General features: G+C 43.3%; 2 protein-coding genes across 6 annotated transcripts in view; both read left to right on the top strand.

Moving 5' to 3' along the window:
* Window positions 1-4,520: 4,520 nt before the first annotated feature.
* Window positions 4,521-14,985, top strand: ankef1a (ankyrin repeat and EF-hand domain containing 1a). Of its 4 annotated transcripts, XM_014144828.3 has the most exons (11): window positions 4,867-5,564; window positions 5,786-5,818; window positions 6,057-6,458; window positions 7,116-7,315; window positions 7,635-7,784; window positions 8,635-8,758; window positions 9,011-9,848; window positions 10,095-10,321; window positions 10,521-10,678; window positions 13,479-13,619; window positions 14,200-14,985. In XM_014144828.3, exons 3-11 carry the CDS (start codon window positions 6,107-6,109, stop codon window positions 14,353-14,355), a joined length of 2,346 nt encoding a protein of 781 aa, XP_014000303.1. In that variant the 5' UTR covers window positions 4,867-5,564; window positions 5,786-5,818; window positions 6,057-6,106; the 3' UTR covers window positions 14,356-14,985. The 4 variants fall into 4 exon arrangements, with proteins under 4 accessions (XP_014000305.1, XP_014000306.1, XP_014000303.1 ...); XM_014144830.3 differs by lacking the exons at window positions 4,867-5,564; window positions 5,786-5,818 and adding an exon at window positions 4,521-4,837; XM_014144831.3 differs by lacking the exons at window positions 4,867-5,564; window positions 5,786-5,818 and adding an exon at window positions 4,521-4,850.
* Window positions 14,986-25,244: 10,259 nt separating this feature from the next.
* Window positions 25,245-26,096, top strand: part of snap25a (synaptosome associated protein 25a) — a 43,545-nt gene continuing 42,693 nt past the window's right edge. Inside the window, exon 1 of one of the 2 annotated variants that reach the window (XM_014144863.3) lies at window positions 25,245-25,796. The gene's annotated coding sequence lies outside the window, so the exon portion shown is untranslated. The remainder of the gene's footprint in view (window positions 25,797-26,096) is intronic. The other variant, XM_014144861.3, reaches the window with a different exon arrangement.

The following is a 26,096-nucleotide window of genomic DNA, read 5'->3' as shown; positions in this document are numbered from 1 at the left end:
TTTCTTTAGACCTGTCTAAAATAGTTTATGGATTTATTTTGATGGTGTAGTCTATATTAAATGGATTTATTAGACTTTTTAAAATGTGTATGTTCCAAAGGTCTGTATCAGTGGCTTGTAGGCTATGCGTGGAAGCCAGGAGATGCTAAATGTGTTCATGTTAATTAACGGTCAATTACCTTGAGACTGGCAGTTATTTGCTTGACAATCAACAGCTGACAAAATGTCATGACATCCACAGCCCTAGGTGCAACTCAATATTAGGAAAGTGTTCTAAATGTTTTGTACACTCAGTAAATATTTACCTCTTATATTGGATCCAATCTTGATTAAATTATTTGAGTTATTATTATACTGTGTTACATGATTTAACTTTGTCTTACATTCTAGGTAGAAATGTAAACCAAAACTCTCTCAATATGTCAATGTGGGGGGTTGATGTCCATCTACCTTGTCACAATACGGTTGATCCAGAAGACTGTTCTTCAACTACATGGCTTTACTCCAGAGCTGGGATTGAGAATGCTATTACAGCGGTCTCTAAGGCAAAGGTGAGACATAACTCACAGAGAACAAAGAGACTGAATGAAGGCTGGCTATTCTCTATATCTTCAAAGTGTCACAGCTGAAGATGCGGGACTCTACACCTGTCAAGTAAACGACAGAACCCCATTTGAGACAGATAATGATACATACCCATTTGTCTATTCTCACCGGTGAGTTTTTCTGTTGACAGTAAAGTCGAGAGCGAAAAGGTGTCTTAGTTAAACATATACAATACAGTTGTACACAAATGTACAGCTACCGCAATATTGCATTTTTTCTTCTGCCTCCCAGTCTCCTTATCCACACCAGAGACAGATCTAAAGCTTTAACAGACCAGTAACTTTAAGGTGCTCTCCGCACACATTTGATGGACTTGGAACATGTATCTCACTCATTGACCATACAGTTAGCCTTAGCTGGGAGGATGACAGGTAGTGAGCTGCAGGGAGACTCCAGATACCAGGTTAGAGGGTTTCTCTGTGACCTCACTCTGTGACACTCCAGAGGAAGGACAACAACAGGAAGTGGACGTCTCAGCTGACTGACAAGAGAAAAGTGAAGACCATTGACTACATTGTTTTTCTACATTCTCAGGTATGTATTCTTCACAGGCGGCTGCTGACGGAGGACGGCTCATAATAATGGCTGGAACCAAGTGAATGAAATGGCATCAAACACATGGAAACCATGTATTTGATACCATTCCACTAATTCCACTCCAATGAAACAAAATAGGAAAAGCGCCAAGGGGGGTGAATACTTTTGCAAGGCACTGTATGTACTTTGTAAGTTGTGTGTCAGTCCCTCTTTCTTTTGTGAGCCAGGCTGATCTCAAGTGACACAGGTGTGCTCTGTCTTCCTCCATCAGTTCTTAACCAGTCGGAGGTGATTTGGATGGTAGTGGTGCTTGTGGCTGTGTGTCTGGCTGCAGCTCTGGTTGTCAGCTTCAGGAGGAGGGTGCATAAGTCATCTAACTCTTAATTACCCTCTGAAGTCAGCTTCTATTCTATCTGAACTGAACTAATTTCCTTCATACAGTTAGTAGATATTTATAATGTTGTATAGTAAAGAAAACCTTTCTTTTTGGTGTGAAATGTGTATTTTATTAATGATTCACAATCATACCATTTCAGATTCTGTTTCAGGAAATCAGATGTTGGTCTACACAGGAAATGTGGTGCAAGCAAACAGTGATGTAAGTAAATCAATTTATCAACATTATTCACTTTGATTATTGTGTCTGTGTACATGTTTAACTATGTATGTGCGTAGGGCCAGAGAGCAGACATTACCTATACTCAACCTTCCCACTGGTAGAACAACAGACTGAATATGCAACCATTAGATCAAGACCCTGAACCATAGACTATTCACTATTAAGACTATAAGCTTATATTGATATATTAAAGAGATTAGCAGAATAATCACATTCAAATTCTCACCATTTCTGTTGCAAGATATATTTTTAAAGGAGTCGCAATGTGCCAATTTACTTCCCTGTGCTTGGTCATTGAGCAACAGATAATGATGTTGTTTGAGAGGTATGGGTGCCATGTTAAAATATTTGCTTTTGTTTTTTTTTTATTACTTGGTTGTTTTTCATTTACTGGCTCTGAGTTTCAAGATTGAAGTGGAGATGAGGAGAAAGATGTAAGAACTTGAAGGTTCATTTCAAATAAACATTCTCAGTTAAGCTATACCAAAAAGGATACTTCTTCCATCACCACACCTTTTCAGGGGAATAGCTGGCCTTGCATCAGTCTACTCTGTGACAACTTCCTGTGTAGTCTCAACTTCCCTTTTTTAATTCTGCTCCAATGCATGATGACAATGAAAAGTGAGGCAGATGAAAATAGATATTACTGTTATTCTCAGAGGTCAAGAGGTCACAGGGGAATCCTCACGAGGTAGTACAGTCACCCTGATCTGTCTCACCTGTCTTGTGCTTGCCTCCACCCCCCACCAGGTGTCTCCCATTTGTTCCCATTATCCCTTGTGTATTTATACCAGTGGTTTCTGTTTGTCTGTTGCTTAGTTCATCTTGTCAAGCTTACCAGCGTGTTCTTCCGTACTACTGTTTTTTTAGTCCACCCTGTTCCGACCTTTTCTGCCTGCCCTCAAGCTTGCCTGCCGTCCTGTACTCATCTGACTCTGACCTGGTTTACGAACTTCTGCCTGTCCTCGACCTGCCTCTTGCCTGCCCCTTATCTATTAATAAATATCAGAGACTAGAACCATCTGCCTCCTGTGTCGTTATAACTACTACACAAGATCTACACAGAACCTACTGGTTTTACTACTTGATTGTTATGGAAATGTGTAGTAAACCAGTAGTAATTTAAGTAGCAATGATACATTGGGACGTTTCACTACTGGTGAACACTACATATTTCCTACTCAAATCACTACATACTTCTACCTTAATGACTACTGTGTAACTACTATGCTTTGGGATTCCTACTACTTAAATCCTACACATTCAGTCACGCCTGCTCCCACTCTGGTGCTCGAGGGTGCCAGGCTACCCGTCATTATACCATCATTACGCGCAGCTGTATTCATTGGACTCACCTGGACTCCTTCACTTGTTAATTTCCCCTGCATACATGTCTGTTCCTTTCAGTAGCATTGTTTGTCGTGTTTTGTGTCCAGACGCCCTTCTTGTTCCGTTGCATGTCCGTCTATATTAAATGGTTCACTCCCAGTACCTACTTCTCATCTCCTGTGTTGGGTGTTACAGAATGCTACTACCATTACAAGAAGCATCATGGAGTTGTTTTTGTTTTGTTGGTGACGTCGGGCTTGGATTCCGCCACCAATGGAACGGGCCTGGGCATGCATAAACTGGCTCGTCGGGCTGTCATAGCTAGCTCGAGAGGTTTCGTTGGCCCGACAGGTTCCCATCCCAGGTCATGCTTCAGCTGACTTATGGCGCTTATACGATGCAGCGAGATCGTCAAGCTTCTAGGTCTTAGCCGGTTTGTACAGCGTCTATGGCTCGCCCAGGGTGGCATTATATGCACTTGTTACCATCATTACGTGCAGCTGCGCGCATTGGACTCCCTCACTGATTGCCCTGCATATATGTCTGCTCCTGTGTTCCCTTTAGCAGCATTATGTGTCGGGTGTGTGTCCAGACGATCTTGTTCCGTTGCATGTCCGTCTATATTAAATGGTTCACTCCCTGTACCTGCTTATTTTCTCCTTCGTTGGGCGTTACACATTCACGATTGAATTACTACACAATGCCTACACATTAATTCTGTATGTCTACTCAATTCCTATTGAATTACTACTACCAGTGCCATCTGTGTACGTAGATAAACCCTTTTGAATTACTATTGAAAACATTCTATTACTTTTTGCCTGCTCAAAATCACTATTGACATCTTGTTTCACTACTGTGTCACTACTAGAGTAGTGCACATGTTATTTTATCAATTTTCTAAATGTAGTTCTATCAAAACAAGAAATAATAAGCTTATACTAACTTTTGCAATTTTTTTAATTAAATTATTACATATTAAATTACATATTTACATTTTTTGTTAATCCCTTTGAGGCCTTGTCTTCATTCCGCTTTGACGAAAAGGGGAAGTTCACCCATTTTTACACGTGACCTTATTTTCGCTCTTTTTGTGCTTGTAGTTGATCCCCCAAACTTTTTTATATATTTTGTTTGGTTACAGAGTCATCACTTGCGATAGACAATGACGCATTATGAAAATGTGTCTAAGCATGTTATAAAACGCTCAAACACTCCAAACTAACTCATATTATATCAGAATCCCATTCAGGATAATGTCTCTCCACTCAATTTAATAAATAAATCCACTGTCCCATAAATCCATATTTGCATCTTTTTGTTGTAAGAAGCATTATTGAAATATGGTTTTACGGCACAGTTGGGGGGGGGGATTTCAAAATTTAGTGCAGAGACTTTATCCAGAATGAGATTCTGAGTTGGTTTGGAGTGTTTTCTAACATGCTTTAGACACATTTTCACAATGCATTGTGGTCAATGGCAAGTGATGACTCCGCAAAATGTGACAACCATTTTCTTTGCAACAAAACAACTAAAAGCACAGAAAGAGTGAAAATAAGTCCACATGTAAAAAAAATTGGTGAACTTCCCTTTTAACTTTTTATTGCACAAGAGAATCAATTATAATCCATTATCAATCCTCTGCTTAGAGGTTCCATAAAACAACACAGACAAACATTTGAAAACTATGTTAATCTTAATTAACAACAATGGCCTCCAGTCTTCCTTCGCAACAGGTCAAAAGAGGTAAGTAGAATGGGTAAGTATACCAATATGAACATACTGTACATTTTATACAAACACACATACTTATTAGCTAGCATGACGAAAACAGAGGCTACGTGGCTACATTTCAATAGCGCTAGCAAACAGCTAGGCTAAACTCAATTCCTCTCTGACAACTGTAAACTGTTGCACTAGTGAAAACGTATGTCCAGAATATGATAGCTCTACTTCACTGTGCTGCTGAACAACCCTGAATATTTGGAGATTACTTTTTGATTTTGAAGAGAGGAGGCAATATTCATCCTCTTTTACTCTCGCAGTCTGATCTTATTCGTTGGCTTTTGTTTTTACCCTCTTCAAGACTGTGCTTGAGTGACAGGACTGACACACCATGTAAACTGATATTTGCAACGCCAGTGAAGTGCAATGAACCCGTAATTCTACCCACTTAAGAACACAGCCATTGAGTAAAATAGAATGCGCGTTGCCTGCCAGCATTCAAGATGCCGGCAGTTATTCCTTGAGGCCCGTCCTCTAGTGATTTTACCCGCACCTTCCGTTGCTATGGGAATACTTTCTCCTCCCCCCTGCTCTCTCCAACAAAAGTTACAGGTTGTGCTTTGAAACGATCAGCATTCAAACTATTTGGTCGATTACGCGTTAATTTCGCTCCAATGATGACCGGATTTGTCAACAAACTAACCACATAGAAATAGTTTCTGCATGTGAGATTATTATTTTTTTAAAGGTAAGAAAGTACAATTTAAAAGCTGTCTTTCAAATTGTTTTGCAGTTTACGTTAGTTTGGTCTAGGCTTATTTTACGTAGCTAGCCAGACCTACCCCACTTGTTTTTGATTTGATATGCGTAAACAGTTTACAACAGCGAGGCAGAATGACCACAAGGAGATGTGAGTGAGTTGATAGTAACGTTGTGGGGCCTACGGTTTTATTGTATTTTAATCTCAAGGAGAAAGGGACAAAGAAATACATATAGTTGAAGGTAGGCTATTATTTGAGTTGTGCTATCAGACTAAACTCCACTCCATGGTGAAGGAAGTTTATACACCATTATAAAGGAAGTTTATAAACTTCCTTCACCATAGAGTGGAGTTTAGTTCTGCGAGAGTTGTGCATGCTTTGGCTTAAAATTTGCATTTTTGGGACTATACCATTGGCTACATTGTACCAGACAAATTAAATGAAGTGAAACTCAAGTATTTAAAACTTTTGACATATAGTATTTGACCCTGGTCTCGAACGAGAGCCCCTACTGGCCCACTGACCCATAATGAAGACCCCAGTGGCTGAGGGTCGCCTGCAGGTGCTGCAGATCTACCGGCTCCTCCAGTATGTTCATGAGGGAGACCAGCCTCAGATAGAGAAGATGGTAGACATGGGTGTGGAGGACCTCATCAACCTGACAGAGCCACGGGAGGGCACCGGAGTTCTCCACCTGGCTGCTGTGGCCAACAACACAGACATGGTCAGCTTCCTGCTGGCCCAGGGCGCCCAGCCCAACGTCCAGGACAAAAGGGGACGCACCCCGGTCATGTTAGCAGCTGAGATGGGGAACGACGGCATGGTGGCCCTGCTAGCTAAGAACTACGCTAAAATGAATCTGTTGGATGCTGAGGGGAAAGGTGAGAGGATCCAGTCAGCCCCCAGATTAGGTGATGCTGTGTTTGCTAGAGATATTGAGTAGTGTAGAGGAAAATAGCCAGCCACTGAGAATATAATATAATTTTATACAATGGGATGGAATAAAATAGAATGTTACTTTATTTATTACCCGTAGATGGAAATGTGCCCTTCGCATCAATTCAAACCATAGTAGCCCATCACTGTATTCAAATTTCCACTCCACAGTTTGCTTACTTACTGTATTACTGTGTGTGTGTAGCTCTGATAGCAAGAGATGGATTCTGTTTCAAGTTCAGTCTGGTAGCCTCCTGTTGAATGGCGTGACTGTTTGACTCATGAAAATGCATGCTTTCTCTGTTTACATATTGATGAGATCAGTGTCTCAGGCGACTCGAATTGACTCACTCCCTCCAAAGGAGCCAACCTAATGGCGCTCATACAAAACTCCTTAAAGCCCAATTCTGAAAGTAGCCTCAATTGCAGTGTGGTCCAGTCTTCAGTTACAGTCAATGAGTCTTGGCTATTTTGTGGGGATGATTGTGGACACATCTAATTACAGATCAGAAGGGATCCTCTCCCTTGTCTGTAAAGCCTGCTGGGTAATCCGATCCCTTCAGCTCAATGGCTCACTTGGTGGCTCTTGGCTCTTTTCCTAGGTGTGCTCTTCTACTGCATCTTCCCCACCAAGCGCCACATGCGCTGCCTGCAGGTGGCCCTACACAGCATGGCTGATGTCAACAACGTCTCGCTCGCCGGGACACCCGTGTTCCTGCTGGCGTGTCAACGTGCCGCCGACTGCTCCGCCATGTGCCTCAGCATCCTGGAGCAGGGCGCCGACCCCAACGCAGCCAATCGGGTCTCATAACACATGACATGGGGGTTTCTGGGAGATCAATGGGCAAATCTGAAATTACACCCTATTCTCTATTTAGTACAATACTTTAGTCTTTTTAGGTACAGTTTTCTGAAATGTTATAAGTGTGCCATTTTGGATTCAACTAATTTTATATTTTCTCAAATTTAACTTGTTGAATTATGGGAGAGGAAATTACCTGAATTGTTGTCTCTCTGAGTAATGTAGATATAGAATAAGGTAACTAAGACTTTGATGTGTGTGAATTTGGTTTTCATATTCACACTCATCACATAGAGGTGACATCCTCCTGTCTATCCAGATGACAGGCCGCACTGCATTGATGGAGGCAGCCAGGGCTGGGGCTGTGGAGCTGGTCAGAGCCATCCTACTGAGGGGGGCAAACCCCAACACCCTCGACAAGAACCACCTCCATGCCACACACTTCGCTGCCATGGGGGGATTCTTTGAGGTGGGTTATTTTTTTTATTTTACCTTTATTTAACTAGGCAAGTCAGTTAAGAACAAATTCTTATTTACAATGACAGCCTAGGAACAGTGCCTTGTTCAGGGGCAGCACAACAGTTTTTTACCTTGTCAGCTCAGGGATTTAATCTAGCAACCTTTCGGTTATTAATGTCTAATTATTTTGGGCCCTCTGTGTGGCCTTATCACATATAAAATATGTGAAATAACTAAATAAGATGTTATTAAAATAGAAAAACAGAATGACAAAGATGTAAAACATTATCCTAAATGTAAACCATCAATTTAGTGAATACCATTGGTGTTTAATATGAGGGTTTCGGCATGAAATATCCTTTTATATATATTTTTACACACTTCTATTTTATTTTACTATGTCAATATGTATTTGTTGTTAATGTTTTGGCGTCAAACTAGTGGCTGTTGTGAAAAAAGTCAATAGTTGGTTGAGTTGTAGAGTTAAGGCCGTTGTTGATTAGATGCTTTTTTTATTAACTAGGCTATTTTCTCTTGAACCATCTTTTTTTTTAAAGTTATTCAAGTATAAATGACCAAACTCACGATAGATTGCCATATATTTTCTGTTATTTAAAAAATGACTGAAGATTCTGGTAACTTTGGTAAATTACCGGTATTTTTGCAACCCTAGTCTGAACTTTATGCGCCAGTTACCTGGACCCAGATTAAGCTTAGTCCTGAACTGAAAAGCACTTCCAATAGACATTTTCCATTGAGCAGGACAAAGCTTATTTTGGGTTCAGGAAACAGGCCCTATACGTCATCTGTTTTGTGTACAAGCATCATCAGTTACTATAATTGTATCGACTTCCTTACAGGTGATCCAGGTGCTGTCTGCTTACTCAGCAGACATGGGGGTGATGACATCAGAGGGGGACACTCCTCTGCACTACGCTGCCCGAGGGGGCTTCACTGATTGCTGCAGGTTCCTAGCACAGAGAGGTATTGGCCTTAACTAATATGCTTTTTTTACTAATACTGTAACTAATATGCACGGAATGAATCAGTCCTTCTTAAACTCAAACAAACACATTGACGTTAAGCTCAGTGAATACATCTGTTGAAAAAAATGTAAGCATTTTATACATTTTATTCCCAGCATTTGGAATGTTTTCAGCTGGCTTTTGATTTGTCTGATTTTTATTCCACTTCAGTCACGAAAGGGTTTCCATCTTTATTGTGTGATAACTTCAGGTTGTAACCCCAAACAAAAAAACCAGGAGGGCCTTCTACCCCGTCATATTGCCAAAGACAACGGCTATAAGGCAGTGGTAAAGGAACTCAAGAAAGCAGAGAGGATACACGGGAAGTACTCCAAAACCGGGGTGTCCAATCCCAACACTCCCTGGGCCCTGACCCTCCACGATTGGTCCCACGAGCACGAGGCCGCCCTCCGGAACGCCTTTTTGGACGAATCAGAAGCCAAGGACACGGAGACAGTCTCTAGGGAAATGTTTATATCTGTGCTGCAGAAGCTCCAGGCCCCAGTGGAACTGGACCAGCTCCATAAGGTGGTAGTGGCCCACGACAAAAGGAGAGAAGGACTAGTCAACGTCAGTGACTTCTTCAAGGGCCTCAAGTACCTCCAGAAACCATTTACCATCGCCTCTTATGGTCCAAAGAAGAAGAAGAAAGGAGGAAAGAGGGGTAAAAAGGGCAAGAAAAAGGCTAAATCCACTGTCCCCATGCCTATTTGTACCATCCCACCTGAGCTTATATACCGGCGGGACGACGGCGGGCCGCCTCACTACATGATCGAGACGTATCAGCATTGTACTGACGTCACCCGTTTCAACCGCGACCACCCGCCAGTCCACCCGATAGAGGATGACTCCGCCTGGTACCTAGACAAGCCGGAGAGGGTCTATATCGACATCAACTACTGTGTGAAGACAGGGGACCTGGAGTCTCTGAACCTGGCCTTCAGTCAGGGGGTCCCGGTGGACGTGAAGGACCGCTTCTATAAGACCCCTCTCATGACCGCCTGCTCCAGTGGAAACTACGAGGTGGCCCACTTCCTCCTCAACTTGGGGTGAGGAAGAATTCTCTTCTGGACGAGTTTATTTTGTTTTAGTTTATGGAACACCTTAGTCAACATATGTAAAGGAATGTAACACAACTCATCCTTATCACTTCTCCTTTTTGTAGACTGTATACATTTCTCGATGTTTGCTTTATAATGCAGTGTGAATATGCCAGTAAAGTTATAGTGGTTTAGTCAGTCATAGCATTAGGCCTATTTCAGTACTGTACCGTATGTGTTTCTTATATACCACAGGGCTGACGTGAATGTGTGTGACCAGTTCCGTTGGACGCCACTTCACCATGCTTGTCACGCCGGACAACTAGACATAATGGAGCTGCTGGTGGAGAGGGGAGCCAAGGTGGACACGCCCGCTCTCAACGGTGCCACACCCCTCATGAGGGCCATCGAGAGCTGCAGGCCCTGCTGTGTGGACTACCTCATAAAGGCCGGGGCAAAGGTCGCTGCAGAAAACAAGAAAGGTACTGTAATACCATCATGAATAGCATGATGCAGTAGGATATTAAATAGCGAACAATGAATGAATGCTCACTCACTCTGTAGGCTACCCAAACAACACATAAGGTCAGCACTCAGAACACCTGAGTTGGTTGACTGTTTTAGTTGATAGATTGCCTCAGAGACTTTTTCTGTCATTTGAATAAGTGCATTTTGTTTCAGAGCAAAATTGCTTGGACATCGCCCGTGCCTATGCAGACTTCAGGATTGTGGACTTGGTCCAGGCTAAGATTGATACTCTGCCCAAGCTCAAGGAGAACAAGAAAGGAAAAGGGGGTAAACCTCAACCTAAACCCAGACCTGCCACTGCCCAAGAAAAGGTACAAGAATTTTTCATGCTACTGGTTTGTCCTAACAACATGTGGACCGTTTCTTTATATTTTTTATCAGATTGATGGTAAGACTGTTAACCAATCATCATATTCCTGTATGTTAAAGATGTGGTCACACACCCATTCTTTTTTGATCTATGCATAGGCCTCCCTTCCCATCTCTCAATGTGACCGAAAACCAAAAAGTGTAAAAGGATAGTCCCTGTAACCCTACCCCAGAGACTTGTAAGCAAATTAGTCCAGACGTGTAGAATTACTTGCTGACAAGGCCGTGGTGTAGTTCTCAATAACCAGAGGCATCGTAGCCGGCAGAGACACCATGTGAGTCCCTATTCAAACTCAAATAAAATAAAATTGCTATATACAGGGGGTACCGGTACCGAGCCCATGTACGGTGGTACAGGGTAGTCGATGTAATTTGTATATGTAGATAGGGGTAAAGTGACTATGCATAGATAATAAACAGCGAGTAGCTGAGGGGGGGTGTCAATGTAAATAGTCCGGGTGGCCATTTGATTAGCTGTTCAGCAGTCTTATGGCTTGGGGGTAGAAGCTGTTAAGGAGCCTTTTGGACCTAGACTTGGCGTTCCGGTACCGCTTGCCGTGCGGTAGCAGAGAGAAGTCTATGACAATTTCTTGGGCCTTCCTCTGACACTGCCTAATATATAGGTCCTGGGTGGCAGGAAGCTTAGCCCCGGTGATGTATTGGGCCGTACGCACTACCCTCTGTAGTGCCTTACAGTTGAATGCTAAGCAGTTGGCATACCAGGTGGTGATGCAACCAGTCAGGATGCTCTCAAAGGTGGAGCTGTATAACCTTTTTAGGATCTGGGGACCCATGTCAAATCTTTTCAGTCTCCTGTGGAGGAAAATGTGTTGTCGTACCCTCTTCACGACTGTCTTGGTGTGTTTGGACCATGATAGTTTGTTGGGTGATGTTGACACCAAGGAATTTGAAGCTCTTGACCTGCTCTACTACAGCCCCGTTGATGTTAATGGGGGTGTGTTCGGCCCTCCTTTTCCTGTAGTCCACGATCATCTCCTTTGTCTTGCTCACGTTGAGGGAGTGGTTGCTGTCCTGGCACCACACTGCCAGGTCTCTGACCTTCTCCCTATAGGCTGTCTCATCGTTGTCCGTGATCAGGCTGTTGTGTCGTCAGCAAACTTAATGAGGGTTTTGGTGTCGTGCTTGGCCACACAGTTGTGGGTGAACAGGGAGTACAGGCGGTGACTAAGCACGCAACCCAGAGGGGCCCCGGTGTTGATGATCAGGGTGGCAGATGTGTTGTTGCCTAGCCTTACCACCTGGGGGTGGCCCATCAGGAAGTCCAAGATCCAGTTGCAGAGGGAGGTGTTTAGTCCCAGGGTCCTTAGCTTAGTGATGAGCTTTGTGGGTACTATGGTGTTGAACGCTGAGCTGTAGTCTCACATAGGTGTTCCTTTTGTGCAGGTTGGAAAGGGCAGTGTGAAGTGAGATTGAGATTGCGTCATCTGTCGATCTGTTTGGCGTGGTATGCGAATTGAAGTGGGTCTAGGGTTTCCGGGATGATGGTGTTGATGTGAGCCATGACCAGCCTTTCAATGCACTTCATGGCTACCGACATGAGTGCTACGGGGCGGTAGTCATTCAGGCAGGATTCCTTCGCATTCTTTTACACAGGGACTATGGTGGTCTGCTTGAAACATGTAGGTATTACAGACTCGGTCAGGGAGAGGTTGAAAATGTCAATGAAGACACTTGCCAGTTGGTCCGCGCATGCTCTGAGTACATGCTCTGAGTTTGAAGGTTCGTCTGAGGGCATGGCGGTGCGGATGTTGCCTGCAACTGAGGTGGTATACACCTCAATGAATCACGGAACATATTCCAGTCTGCTAGCAAAACAGTCCTGTAGCGTAGCATCCGTGCTATCTGACTTCTTCCGTATTGAGCGAGTCACTGGTACTTCCTGTTGTAGTTATGCTTGTAAGCAGGATTAAGGAAGATAGAATTATGGTCAGATTTGCCAAATGGAGGGCGAGGGACAGCTTTGTATGCGTCTCTGTGTGTGGAGTAAAGGTGGTCTCGATTTTTTTTTTCCACTGGTTGCACATGTGACATGCTGGTAGAAATTTAGGCACAACGGATTTAAGTTTGCCTTAAAGTCCCCAGCCACTAGGAGCACTGCTTCTGGATTTTCATTTTCTTGTTTGCTTATGGCCTTATACAGCTTGTTGAGTGCGGTCTTAGTGCCAGAATCAGTTTGTGGTGGTAAATAGGCGGCTACGAATAATACACATGAGAACTATCTTGGTAGATAGTGTGGTCTTCAGCTTGTCATGAGGTACTCTACCTCAGGCGAACAATACCTTGAGACTTTTTTAAATATTAGACATCATGCACCAACTGTTATTGACAAATACACACACCCCCGCCCCTCGTCTTACCAGACGTAGCTGCTCTGTCATACCGATGCATGGGAATCCCAGCCAGCTCTATATTGTCGTTCAGCCAAGACTCGGTGTAACATAAGATATTACAGTTTTTACTGTGTTGCTGTGTTACTGTGGTTACTTCAGTGTTGCTTCAGGGTTGGGCTCAATTCCATTTCAATTCAGTCAAGATATGAATTGAAATTCCTAAGTATTGATAAATCCTCATTGAAAATCAATGAGTCAACATTTCAGTTGATGTAGAATTAAAATGCTGATAAAATCTCAAGGAAATTGACTGATTTGAAATGGAACTGACCCTAAACCTTGATTGCTGTTTTCTGTCTCATTGATGGCTGTGCCCCCCCCCCCCCCCCAGAGTCATGGTCCGGTGACCCCTGCCCCATCTGAGACGGTAGTGAATAAAGCGATGTCCCTGAAGGAGAGCGTCATTCTGCACAGCACTCAGATCATCAGCGGACAAGTCAACAAAGTGGACATCAGCTATGTGCCAAAAACGGTAGGACTGCTATGCCATTGGAGTGCTGATGTAGCAGGGGTAACCAGATTAAAATTACAATGAATCTCTCAAAGGAATTTGGTAACAATGTTTATTGTTTTCTGCAAAACATGTACATGAAGGTCCAGGAGGGGAATTGAATCTGTATATTAAAATAAAGTTGAACTACGTTGATTGTGTTCAGTTTAGTTGTTTCTCCCTCATAGAGTTGTATAGAGATGGCAACATTGTATTTGTCCCATTATTGTGTCTTTGAGGGCACGGGCAGCGCCATTGAGGCCTCCATTTTGAAGTAGTCAATTTTATTGTACTACTTCAAAGAATTGGTAAACAAACTGAAAGGGTGCATACTGCCACCTGGAGTTGTTTGAGCAGGTATAAATAAACTCGAGGTTTAATGCCACCTGCATTTATGGAATGTTTGCTCACCAGTATAATTCATTGGCTGATCCCTCCTGATGACCTGGATGGAATTATGTGGTCTTTCCTTACCTCATAGGAAGTCTCACCCAGTTGATTACTTCAAAATGGTGAAAGTCCTTTATACAACTCTATGTTCTCCCCCTACTTTATGTTACAGGTATGGGGCAAGCAGACCACCACCAGCCAGCTAGTAGAGAAGATGCAGAAGAAGAGAGAGAGGTTTTCCTACGAGGTGGACTTTGAGGACTTTATGATGCCCTTCAGTAAGAACATCCAGCAGAAATCTCTGAAGCTGACTCAAGCTACTAACTAGTGGGAACAAGACATGGTTGTAATGAGTCAGCAGTTATGTTTGCAGATGGAATATATTTGCCTCACATAGTTGGGTTCAAATCAGTTTTCAATTCAGGAAGGGAATTGGAATTCATTTAGTCATATTTTTAATTTTTGTATTGAATTTCAATTTACTTCTGAATTGACTGAATTGAAAACGTAATTTGCCTTAGCACACGGATGGCTGAGAGGATTGTTTCCTCACTGTCATAGAAAGCCAGTAAATGTGTTGACTAAAACAAAAGACACAGAGTAGTAGATGTAAGAATAATGTATTAGATGTTGTTCACTGTATCTATTGAAATAAATCCACTTGAATTTAGTACAAAATTGTCTTCTTCTGACGCACCTCCCGAATACTCATTGTTATCACTAGACACAAAGCACATGGCAAAGAGTCTGTCCTGTATACCAGACAGCTTCCACTCTGCCAGACAGCTTTACAGTCCTACGGATCTGATATAGAAGTCCTAGTAATGATGTGAAATATGTTGGGGAGGATCCACACCTAATACCTTTTTTGCACTGTTGGTTAGAGCATGTAAGTAAGCAGGTCTACACCTGTTGTATTCGGCGCATGTGACAAATAAACTTTGATTTGACATCTGGACTGGTGGTTGGTGTGTGTCAACATCTCCTCTCGGTCTCTCTCTCTCTCACCACCGTCTGCCAGGCATGCTGGGTAGCATGCCTCACTCTGCAGGTGCACACCACACACACACCTCTCCACAACACACTTCACCACACCACACAATTCACCACACCACAAACCACACACACATTAAGACACACACCTCCCTAAGTGGGTGAATCCAATGACATCACACATGGTTGATACTGTGCTATTTGATTTCACTGCCTGACTTTTTTTTTTATGTGCCTGTTTTATCCTTTTGTTAGTCATCTATGTGTCTGTAATGGACTTGGAATTTGACACTTTTTCTTCTGGTGAGTAGAGAGGGTAGGGTTTTCTATGCAATACACAGTTCCTCCTCTGAACCTGCAGGAGGCACTGTTTGGCTAACTTTATTCTGGAATGACTTTTTTTATTTTTTTTATTTAACTAGGCAAGTCAGTTAAGAACAAATTCTTATTTACAATGATGGCCTTGATAAGGCAGGTGAATAGAAACTTCTAGGGAGCTTTTGTCTTACAGCCCAGAGTGAGTAAAAGTGGCAGCCATGTGTACTGTTATGAGCTTGCTATACCATTATATACTTGATCTGAGAATAAATAACAAGAAAAGCCATGGTATTAGCAGTGGTATTTTTGGGGTTATTTTTACTTTACAATTTATATGTTTGACAACTTTCATTTCACTACATTCCTAAAGAAAATACTACTTACATTTTCCCTGACACTCAAAAGACTATCTCAAGACTGCATTGAAAGTTGATCACATTTGAGAGACAAAGATTATAATCACACTCAGTGGCTCTATCTATCTCTCTGTGTTAGTACTTGCTGATGCTGATCCATGCTCTCTCACCTTCTCATTATCAAATTAGACTACAGTGTCCTCAAGGTCCATTTGACATTGTTACAAATAAAAGGAAAAAGACCAAGATCGAGGTCAGTAACACAGGCCCATGTTGATTTGCATTACCACAGTTAAAAGGATACTTACTTCCCTAGAGTCAGATGAACTTGTGGATACAATTTATATGGCTCTGTGTCCAGTATGAAGGAAGTTAGAGGTAGTTTCGCTAGCCAATGCTAACTAGCTGTAGCGCAATGACTGGAAGTCTATGGGTCTCTGCTAGCATGCGAGAGGATGAGATAGGGATGTCAGTTACAGAGAGAGGGGGCGCAAGAAGGATAAGCTGAATGAATGAATGCAATAGAGGGAGAGAAAGCCCAGAGGTGACTTTCATGTCTGTGGATCAGTGTAATGGGATGGAAAGAAGGGGAGGGGAGAGCACGTCAGGTTGACTCTGGGAGGAGGAAGAGGGGGGGAGAGTGGAGGGGCTGTGGGTAACTGGTGAAAGGAGTCAGGCGCAGGAGAGCTGAGATGCGTGGACAAGGTATTTAATTCAAGAAAACACCAGTATAAACACAATACTATGGTGCTGGAAAAATACCGGTACCACGAAATAAACGGGCGTAATAACAAAACCCGGTAACACTATACCAGCCGTCAGACACAGCCTTACAATAAAACAAACACGCACACAAACATGGGGGAAACCAGATGGTTAAATAATGAACATGTAATGGGGGAACTGAAACCAGATGTGTAAAAACCAAAGACAAAACAAATGGAAAATGAAAAGTAGATCGGTGATGGCTAGAAGGCCGGTGACGTCGACCGCCGAACGCCGCTCGAACAAGGAGAGGGACCGACTCCGGCGGAAGTCGTGACAGGCTGACTGTTCTACCAATAGAAATCTATTGGCTATGGTTATAGGGCTAATACTAGAGGATAGCCCCCTGTCCTCCGCTCTGTGCCGTGATTAAAACCTCTTAAGGATCCTCTCCTTTTTTTCAATTTTCGCCTACAAGGACATACCCAAATCTAACTGCCTGTAGCTCAGGCCCCGTAGCAAGGATATGCATATTCTTGGTACCATTTGAACACTTTGAAGTTTGTGGAAATGTGAAAGGAATGTAGGAGAATATAACACAATAGATCTGGTAAAAGATAATACAAAGAAAAAAACAACCGTTCTTGTGTATTTTTTTTGTACCATCATCTTTGAAATGCAAGAGAAAGGCCATAATGTATTATTCCAGCCCAGGTGCAATTTAGATTTTGGCCACTAGATGGCAGCAGTGTGTGTGCAGTTTTAGACTGATCCAATGAACCATTGCATTTCTGTTAAAAATGTTGTATCAAGACTACCCAAATGTGCCTAATTTGTTTATTAATAACTTTTCATGTTCAAAATTGTGCACTCTCCTCAAACAATAGCATGGTATTCTTTCACTGTAATAGCTACTGTAAATTGGACAGCGCAGTTAGATTAACAATAATTTAAGCTTTCTGCCAATATCAGATATGTCTATGTCCTGGGAAGTTTTCTTGTTACTTACAACCTCATGCTAATCGCATTAGCCTACATTAGCTCAACTGTCCCGTGGACGGGACACCGATACCGAAGAAGTTTTATAGTGACAGAGACTGAGCAAGTGTGTGAGAGATTTAAAGAGAGGGTTAGGGAGAGACAGAGAGAGGCAGAGTTAGAGAGACAAGAAAGATAGAAGGAAAGAGAAATGCAGTGAGAAATATAAGAAATTACGGATATAAACACGGCCTCTGTATGGAGGGTTGGCAAAACCAAATAAATGAGATGTTTACCAAGATTGAATCTTGTCTATTCACATTTGCTATTACCTATTTGGGTGATCTTTACTTGTCAGTATGGTATAATGCATAATAATAATAATAGGCCTGGCCTTAGCAAGCTATTCAACAGGGCCCAGTAGGGTTACAAGGTTCACTGATGCCAGTCTTGTGCGTGGACAGCTGTGCAGTGCAGGATGGCAGAGATGAGCTGAATGCTCTTATACCTCAGAGTACTGGACCAAAACAGAAGGTCCCTCCTGGCTAACTCACAGAAAGTGGCATGTTATTGCCAACTGAACACAAATGTGTTTATTCTTAGTCTCCATATGAGCATCTGTGTGTATACTGTGTGTCTGTGCATATTTGTCTCTGTGTGTGTGTGTGTGTGTGTGTGTGTGTGTGTGTGTTTCCTTGAGCATTTTCATCACGGGATAAAACATTGCAACAGCTGAGACCCTCTTGCAGCATTACTCCATTTTGATATGCCACATGAGCAGATGCAATGAGTTCTCTTATCAAAATAGAAAAAATGACCTATTAAATGTATGATGATTATTAGGATGTTTACAGAGAATGCTTGTGAAAGGGTGGTGGGGAGAGGGCAGTCAGTGTGCCAGTGGATCCCCTCGTGTGTGTTTTTGTGTGTGTGTGTGTGTGTGTGTGTGTGTGTGTGTGTGTGTGTGTGTGTGTGTGTGTGTGTGCATGCGTGCGTGCGTGCGTGCGCTTTTACAGTGTAGTGCAGTGCTGTCACACCCTGACCTGAGAGAGACGGTTTGTTTCTCTATGTGGTTAGGTCAGGGTGTGGGTGGGCATTCTACGGTGTCTATTTCTTTGTTTTGAGCCGAGTATGGTTCCTAATCAGAGGCAGCTGTCTATCGTTGTCTCTGATTAGGAATCATACTTAGGCAGCCTTTCCCCACCGGTAGTTGTGGGATCTTACTTTTGTACTGCTTGTTAAGCCTGTAAGACGTTACGGTCGTTATCATTGTTTATTATTTTGTTTTTAGTGTTCTGATTTAAAATAAATACAACGATGAACACTTATTACGCTGCACCTTGGTCTACTCCTTTTGACGATCGTGACAGAAGATCCCACCACCAAAGGACCAAGCAGCGTGGGCCGATGGACTGGACCTGGGAGGAAATCCTGGATGGGGCAGGACCCTGGACAAGGCCTGGGGAGTATCACTGCCCGCAGGAGGAGTTAGAGGCGGCGAAAGCGGAATGGCGATACTGGGAGGAACAGGCAAGGAAACCACGGAAGCCCGAGAGGCAGCGCCCCAAAAATTCAGGGGGGGGGGCACACGGGGAGATTGGCGAAGTCGGGGTTGAGACCTGAGCCAACTCCCCGTGCTTACCGTGGGGAGCGAGTGACCGAGCAAGCACCGTGTTATGCGGTGATGCGCACTGTGTCGCCAGTGTGCACTCACAGCCCGGTGCGCTCGGTGCAAGCTCCTCACCGTTGCCGTACTAGAGTTGGCCGTCAGCCAGGAAGAAGTGTGCCGGCTCAGCGTATCTGGTCTCCAGTGCGTCTCTACGGCCCAGGTTATCCTGCGCCTGCTCTATGCTCGCTCCCCTCGTTAACCAGCACAGCCCAGTTCGTCCTGGACAAGCGCTCCACCCTTGCTGGGCTAAAATAACCATCCAGCCAGGACGGGGTGTGCCAGCCCAAAGCTCCAGACCTCCAGTGCGCGTCCACGGCCCAATATACCCTGTGCCTGCTCTGCGCACCCAGTCTCCTGTGCGTCTCCCCAGTCCGGTGAGACCGGTTCCAGCTCCTGGTAGGAAGCCACCAGTGATGATCAATGGTCCGAAGCCTCCAGTGATAATCCATGGCACGAAGCCTCCAGTGATGATCCATGGCCCGGAGCCTGTAGTGATAATCCATGGCATGAAGCCTCCAGTGATGATCCATGGCCCGGAGCCTGTAGGGATGATCCGCAGCCCGGAGTCTTCTGCGACGGACTGCAGCCCCGAATCTTCAGCGGCGGTCTGCAGCCCAGAGTCTTCAACGGTGGCCTGCAGCCCAGAGTCTTCGGCGGCGGTCGGCAGTTCAGAGCCTCCGGCGATGATCCAAAGTGTCACGAATCCCACCGAAGGTGGCTCCCCTGCCTGCTCGTGCGGCGCTCGGCGGTCGTCGTCACCGGCCTACTAGCCGCCGCTGATCCCTTTTTTATTTTCGTTTGGTATGTCTTATTGTTTGCACCTGTTCCTCATTTGGGTCTTTTGATTTTGGTAATTTAAGCCTGGTTAGCCTGCCCAGGTTTGTGCGGGATTATTTAGCGTCAGGTTGTGTTTTGTATTTGGATGTGCTGGCGATCTACTACTGTTATATTTTATGCATGCTGTGCACCTGTTCTGGGCACTTTGCATTTTTCCACGCCGGTTGTGTTGGCGTTGATCGTGTTGTGCCTGACTCCTACCACCACTCCTAGCAACTACTGACACACGGTCTGGTTCCTCCGGCGACACAGAAGCGGGGGGGATCAGCGGGCGGTGTGGGGGCTTCGCCCCGAACCAGAGCCGCCGCCAAGTATAGATGCCCACCCGGACCCTCCCCTATAGGTTCAGGTTTGCGGCCGGGAGTCCGCACCTTTGGGGGGGGGGGGGGGGGGTACTGTCACGCCCTGACCTGAGAGAGACGGTTTGTTTCTCTATGTGGTTAGGTCAGGGTGTGGGTGGGCATTCTATTGTGTCTATTTCTTTGTTTTGAGCCGAATATGGTTCCTAATCAGAGGCAGCTGTCTATCGTTGTCTCTGATTAGGAATCATACTTAGGCAGCCTTTCCCCACCTGTAGTTGTGGGATTTTACTTTTGTACTGCTTGTTAAGCCTGCAAGACGTTACGGTCGTTATCATTGTTTATTATTTTGTTTTTAGTGTTCTGATTTAAAATAAATACAACGATGAACACTTACCACGCTGCACCTTGGTCTACTCCTTTTGACGATCGTGACATGTGCTCCTCGAAGGATGCTTCATAATCTGTGTCCAGGTTTCTGGGTTCTGGAGGTTAGTGTACTGGTCAGCCAATCAACTCTGTCATTACTGATGGTGTAATAGTCTCTGCAGGTCCAGTGTGTATGTGGGAGGCTGTATTGTGTGTGTGTTTGTGCATGCACGTGCATGTGCACGTGCTTGTTTATGTGTGCATGCCTGTGTGTTATACTATTAACACCACTACATGCATGAACATGTTTTATCTCCATAGAGTGAACATGAAATTAGCTGGCAGGTAGCTATGGCAACAGGGTATCCTCTCTGCTGTCACCTGCAACCATATTTGGTTTGGTTTCCTTTTCCTTTTTTCCCCCCCCAAAAACAGTTCATTTGAGAGAGAAGCAACACGCGACTCTGCCTATTGTCTCCTGTTGCATACCATTATGCACATATACCATGTCTTAGAGAGGAAGCACACACCTCTGACCATATCGTCTATTGTTGTACACAATCATTAGCCTATACCATTATTGTCGTAGAGAATAGAGGGACTGTGTACATCTGCCCATTGTATCCTTTTGATGCGCTCATTTTAGTTGAGTTCCTGTGTCTTTTATCCAAACGGATGATAAATATGGTAAACAAATGATAATGCTTCATGGAATAGTGAACGAAAGAACGTCCAATAGTAGTACAATAAGCATCAACAGCCATGACATATCACAATTCACAGAAGCCAGCTAGCTACAGGTTAGTTTTTTCTTGCCCAAGATTTACTGAAAGAAACAAAATATTTTCTCTGGTGTCGGGTTGGGACAGAAGGGCGCCTAGATTAGAGAATTGGAGACAGAGAGAGAAAGAAAAACTGTTTCTGTGCAGCAGAGGGGGAGGCGGCACTGGCTGGCACAGCCACGCTGCAGGCTCTGTCTGCAGTGCTACCCAGTTTGAGGAAAACACCCCTCTCTCCCTCACTCACCAGAAAGAAACCTAAATTTTCTCTCCTCACCTCTGCTACCCTTTCAGAGATTCTCTCTTTCATCAGGTCAATCTCTCAGTGTATTGTCACCTAAAATCACTAAAACATCACTCAGGATACATACCAAATGGCACCCTATTCTACTTATTTGTTTTGTACTTTTACCCCTTTTTCTCCCCAATTGGTAGATACATTCTTGTCCTATCACTGCAACCCCCGTACAGACTCGGGAGAGGCGACGGTCGAGAGCCATGCGTCATTAGACACGACCCTGCCAAGCCGCACTGCTTCTTGACATGCTGCTCGCTTAACCCGGAAGCCAGCCGCACCAATGTACAACTGGCTACCGAGTCAGCTTGCAGGCGCCCAGCCCACCACAAGGAGTCACTACAGCACGATGGGATAAGGACATCCGGTTGGCCAAACCCTCCCCTATCCCGGATGACGCTGGGCCAATTGTACAGCACCTCATGGGTCTCCCGGTCTCAGCCTGGGATTGAACCAGGGTCTGTAGTGACACCTCAAGCTCTGCGATACAGTACCTTAGACCACTGCGCCACTCGGGAAGGCATTGGGCACTTTGGGATGCATCCATAGTCCTCTTGCCTCTCCTTTGGGGTGATGTGCTGTCTGTCGGACCATTCCAAACAGCAGGTCTCCCCTTCACTTCATCTTTACATAACAGGCCATTGCATTATTCTTTAAGTTATCAGATCTAAGAGTCAGTAACAGTTAAGGAGCTCAGTTAGCTTGTTAGTTGATAAGGCCCAGGCGTGGCAAACCTGGGCCAACTCCCGTCTCCAAGGAGACCAGCCAAGGGGAAGGAGTCTACAATAAATCCTTTAGAAAGGAGGCACAGCAAACCATAGAATGTCATGCAAATTAGAATAAGGCATGCAAAATATGTTGAATAAACGATCACTGTAAACTCAAAATGAAATAATAAATACACACAAAAAGGGCTGGTCTCCAATCTGTGAAAAACTAGAGAGGGCAACATGTGACACATATCTACTCTGTACTGTATTACAAATACAGAGCAATGAATGTGTCTTTAAATACATGCAGTTGCTATCTGTTGGTTTTATGAATGAAATGTCCAGCAAGAGACTCCTTTCTCAATCTCTCTTTCTCTATCCCACATCTACAGTGTCTATCTATATCTCTCCCATTCTGTCTCTTCCCATATCCCTCTCTCTTTCATTCTCTCTCTCTCTCTCCCCCCATTTATCTCCTTCTCTCTCTCTCTTTCGGCCTCTGGCTCTCCTCTCCAAATGGATTTTTCATGCGGAGTTACCATTATCATCAATTTAGGAGACAGGTTTGCTTCAGAGCAATAGAAGATACATTTGTTAGACTGCCAAACAGAGGCACAGAGAAAAGGAGAACATTCCCACGCTGCCTGAGAAGTCTACACTCCTCATTAGGAAATATGAATTATTCATTTCCTAAAATTAATTTATTTGAATTGATCTGAAATAAAAAGCTGTAATTATCATCCATTATTCTATGATCATATTCATAACACCCTCATACATGACTGTGGTTATCTTTGTCTTGGATACATGTACTGTAAGACAAGGGTGGGGTTTCGTCAAATCTTAACTTGTGTCCGTTCTATTTTGTTTGGGATTTTGTTTGGGCATGCATTGTTAGGTTAAAATGTGGGTGTGTATTAGTCTGAGAAAAAAATGACTAAAATGTAAATAGATTGAAAAGAAATGCTGTTGGAGAAAGTATTGGGGCAGTTCGAAAATTACTGGAGGGGAAGCGGGCGGCGGTCCAAAACAGGGAAGGGGGGTGTAACCTTTTTTTTTTTTTGCTTTGGGGATCGTTGTGTGGATTTTTATTTGGCACAGGGGAGTCTAGTGAATTTTCTTCCCTAGTTTAAATTAGCAATTTTCCTATATAATTTATTCCATCCAAGCCAACTTTCCCCATCTGCTTGCATGCGCCTTAGTATTGGTAATTTCCTTATACACTAGCCAATCCCACAGTACCCACATGTTGCCCTCATACCTTTGATATTTGCCTCTCCAAAGTCCACAAAACAACATGTTTTGTTACCCATGATGTTTGTGAGGTCATCATTTATTGACTTGACAATAAGCAAGATTACAGTAACTTCCATTCATTTGTGGTGTTGAAACGTGAAGCGGCACCCACGGCACAATCGAAAGGTGGACAGCACATGGTGCTGAAATAAGGCTAATTCGAGTAATTAATTTCAACAGACTTCATTTTAACTCAAATTAACTAACAACAAGAGGGATTTTTGCTGGAGCCTATTTCTCCCTGTCTAAGAAATAAGAGGTAGGCCTACGAAATGATAAGCTATCCATAGATTTATCGGCCAATTCCTCCAAAAGCATCACCACTCCTTAAATACCTCTGTATCCATGAAAGTCTTGGTGTGTTAAGTTAAAACCAGTGCTTGAATTTGGGGGTAGGCCTATGTGAGGGTATGCCATAGCTTACTTTTAAAAAAAAGCATACATCTTGTTAGCTTAAGATTTTGAAGAACCTAAAACAGATTCTGATTATTTAAAGCCATCTATAACGACGCTTTCCTCTGCGATGCTTTATGCTAGAAACAAGTTGCAAAATGCACAATACGACGCGACTCTAATGCATATGGGGATATATTTGGTTCGTCTCTATGACATTCACTGAATTACGAAGTTCTTTAACCGAAAAGTAAAATGTTTTACTTTGCTTGGGAAGTAATCTATTAGGCCTACAATGTGTAAAAGAGATGTTTAAACCCAGTCAGCTTTTAGGGAAGAACTTTTGACCTTCTCTTGATGGGTTAAGCAATGGAAGAGTAGCCAGCAGTTAAAATGTAAATGTTTCTGCATTGGGCCTCTGTCTGGGGTGGGGAAATGTAACTTGTAAAAGTAGCTTACATTGCTTAGAATCATATGACGTCTCAGATGACATTTTTTACAAACAGCAACAGTTTCGTTGAAAACAAGACACACTGGCTTGGCATCAGAGACATTTTGAGAAATGTGGTAAGATTAATGATAATCTATCTGTCCATTTTTCTCTGAAACTCCTATTTTCTAAATCTGCCTTTCTTTTGGGTCTTTTCAAAAGCTACATTTTCTTTAGGGTCGGCTAACTGTTTTTCACCAATCAATGCACAGAGAAATAGACAAAGACTACAACACTCAGAGACATTGGTTATTTTATCTCAATTTAAAAAAATGTGTCATTGAATTGATTATTTATTAAACTGATGAGTTCAAAAATATTGTTTGAAATAGTGAAGGTGAATGAATTGGGCTGCTATTATACTATTTTCTGGCCTGCTGGCTATTAGCTCAGAAAAACTGGTATAAAAAACACATTATGCTATCTTTAGTCATGTAAAATGACTAGAATTGCATGAAATGCGTTTATCCTTTGTCACTGTGGTCATAATAAATGATTTTGAGTTAATTCAATGAAGGGGGAGGGTATTGTCATTTTTTTCAAGTACAAGGGGAGGGTCATGTGAATATATTTTTATAACATTGGGGTGGGGGTGCTTTAAAAAAAAAAATGAAATCTCGAGTTGGACTCCCCCACCTTCCAGTAATTTTCGAATGGTCCCTAACGACTATCCATTAATGTAAAGCTGGCTGTATTCACTAGTCTATTCTATTTCAGAGCATTCAAAAGATGGTTCTGTTATTCTGTGACTGCAGTTTGCTTCAATAGGACTAAATCACATGTTTAGTTGATGCTCAAGAACATCATCCTGCCAAGCATGTGTACATCTATTATGTTATCTATTTCTCACGATAGAGCCACAAAAGGAATACTAAACAATACTGGTTTTGATGGAGAAAATGTCTAGACTCCACGGCTGAGATGTGACACCATGATACGACACTGTAAACACATTCACATGCTTTTGTTTGCCTAAAAATACATGGCGATTTCCATTGAGCCGTTACCGGTGCACATGCAGCTTCCCATTACCAACCCTGCAGAAGTGCTGATCTTTTTTGACAGATATCGATTCAAAGCTGCTGACGTCAAAAGCAACCTCCATCTTTTACGATTGCAGAGATGCTGCTTTTCATTGAAGAAGAACTGAGGAGGTATTAACCACGCGCACTGCCTTTGTGACAATCCAGTCCTTACAGAACTGGGCTGAAATCTGTTAGTTGTTGAAATTTGCAGACATTTCCTCCTCCTGCTGACTGCAAGCCACCGACCACGGGCACAGGTAGGAGAAAAGTATACAATTCTCTATTCTTGTTATATCGCAAAGGCTTTATTTTAGTTTTCATCCCCAAAAAAACACTTTTACTACAGTATGAAGCATTCGATTTTGAATTGTGTTCGACTGAGTACATCGGAGGATGGGTTTTTATTGTTAAACCCGGTATGATAACAGCACTTGATGAACAAACTTTTTTTCGTTGCCTTTGTGTTTAATATTGCCTATTTATCCGTTCTAGGCTGTGTGTATAGTTATTAGAAAGAGGCAAACGCGGCACGCCTTTCGAATTACACGACCACTGTG

This window comes from Salmo salar, chromosome 15 (assembly GCF_965601325.2).
Source record: "Salmo salar chromosome 15, fSalSal1, whole genome shotgun sequence".
In the NCBI taxonomy this organism is placed as follows: domain Eukaryota; kingdom Metazoa; phylum Chordata; class Actinopteri; order Salmoniformes; family Salmonidae; genus Salmo; species Salmo salar.
The sequence above is the reverse complement of the archived record's forward strand: the minus strand, read 5'-3'. Positions and strand labels throughout refer to the sequence as shown.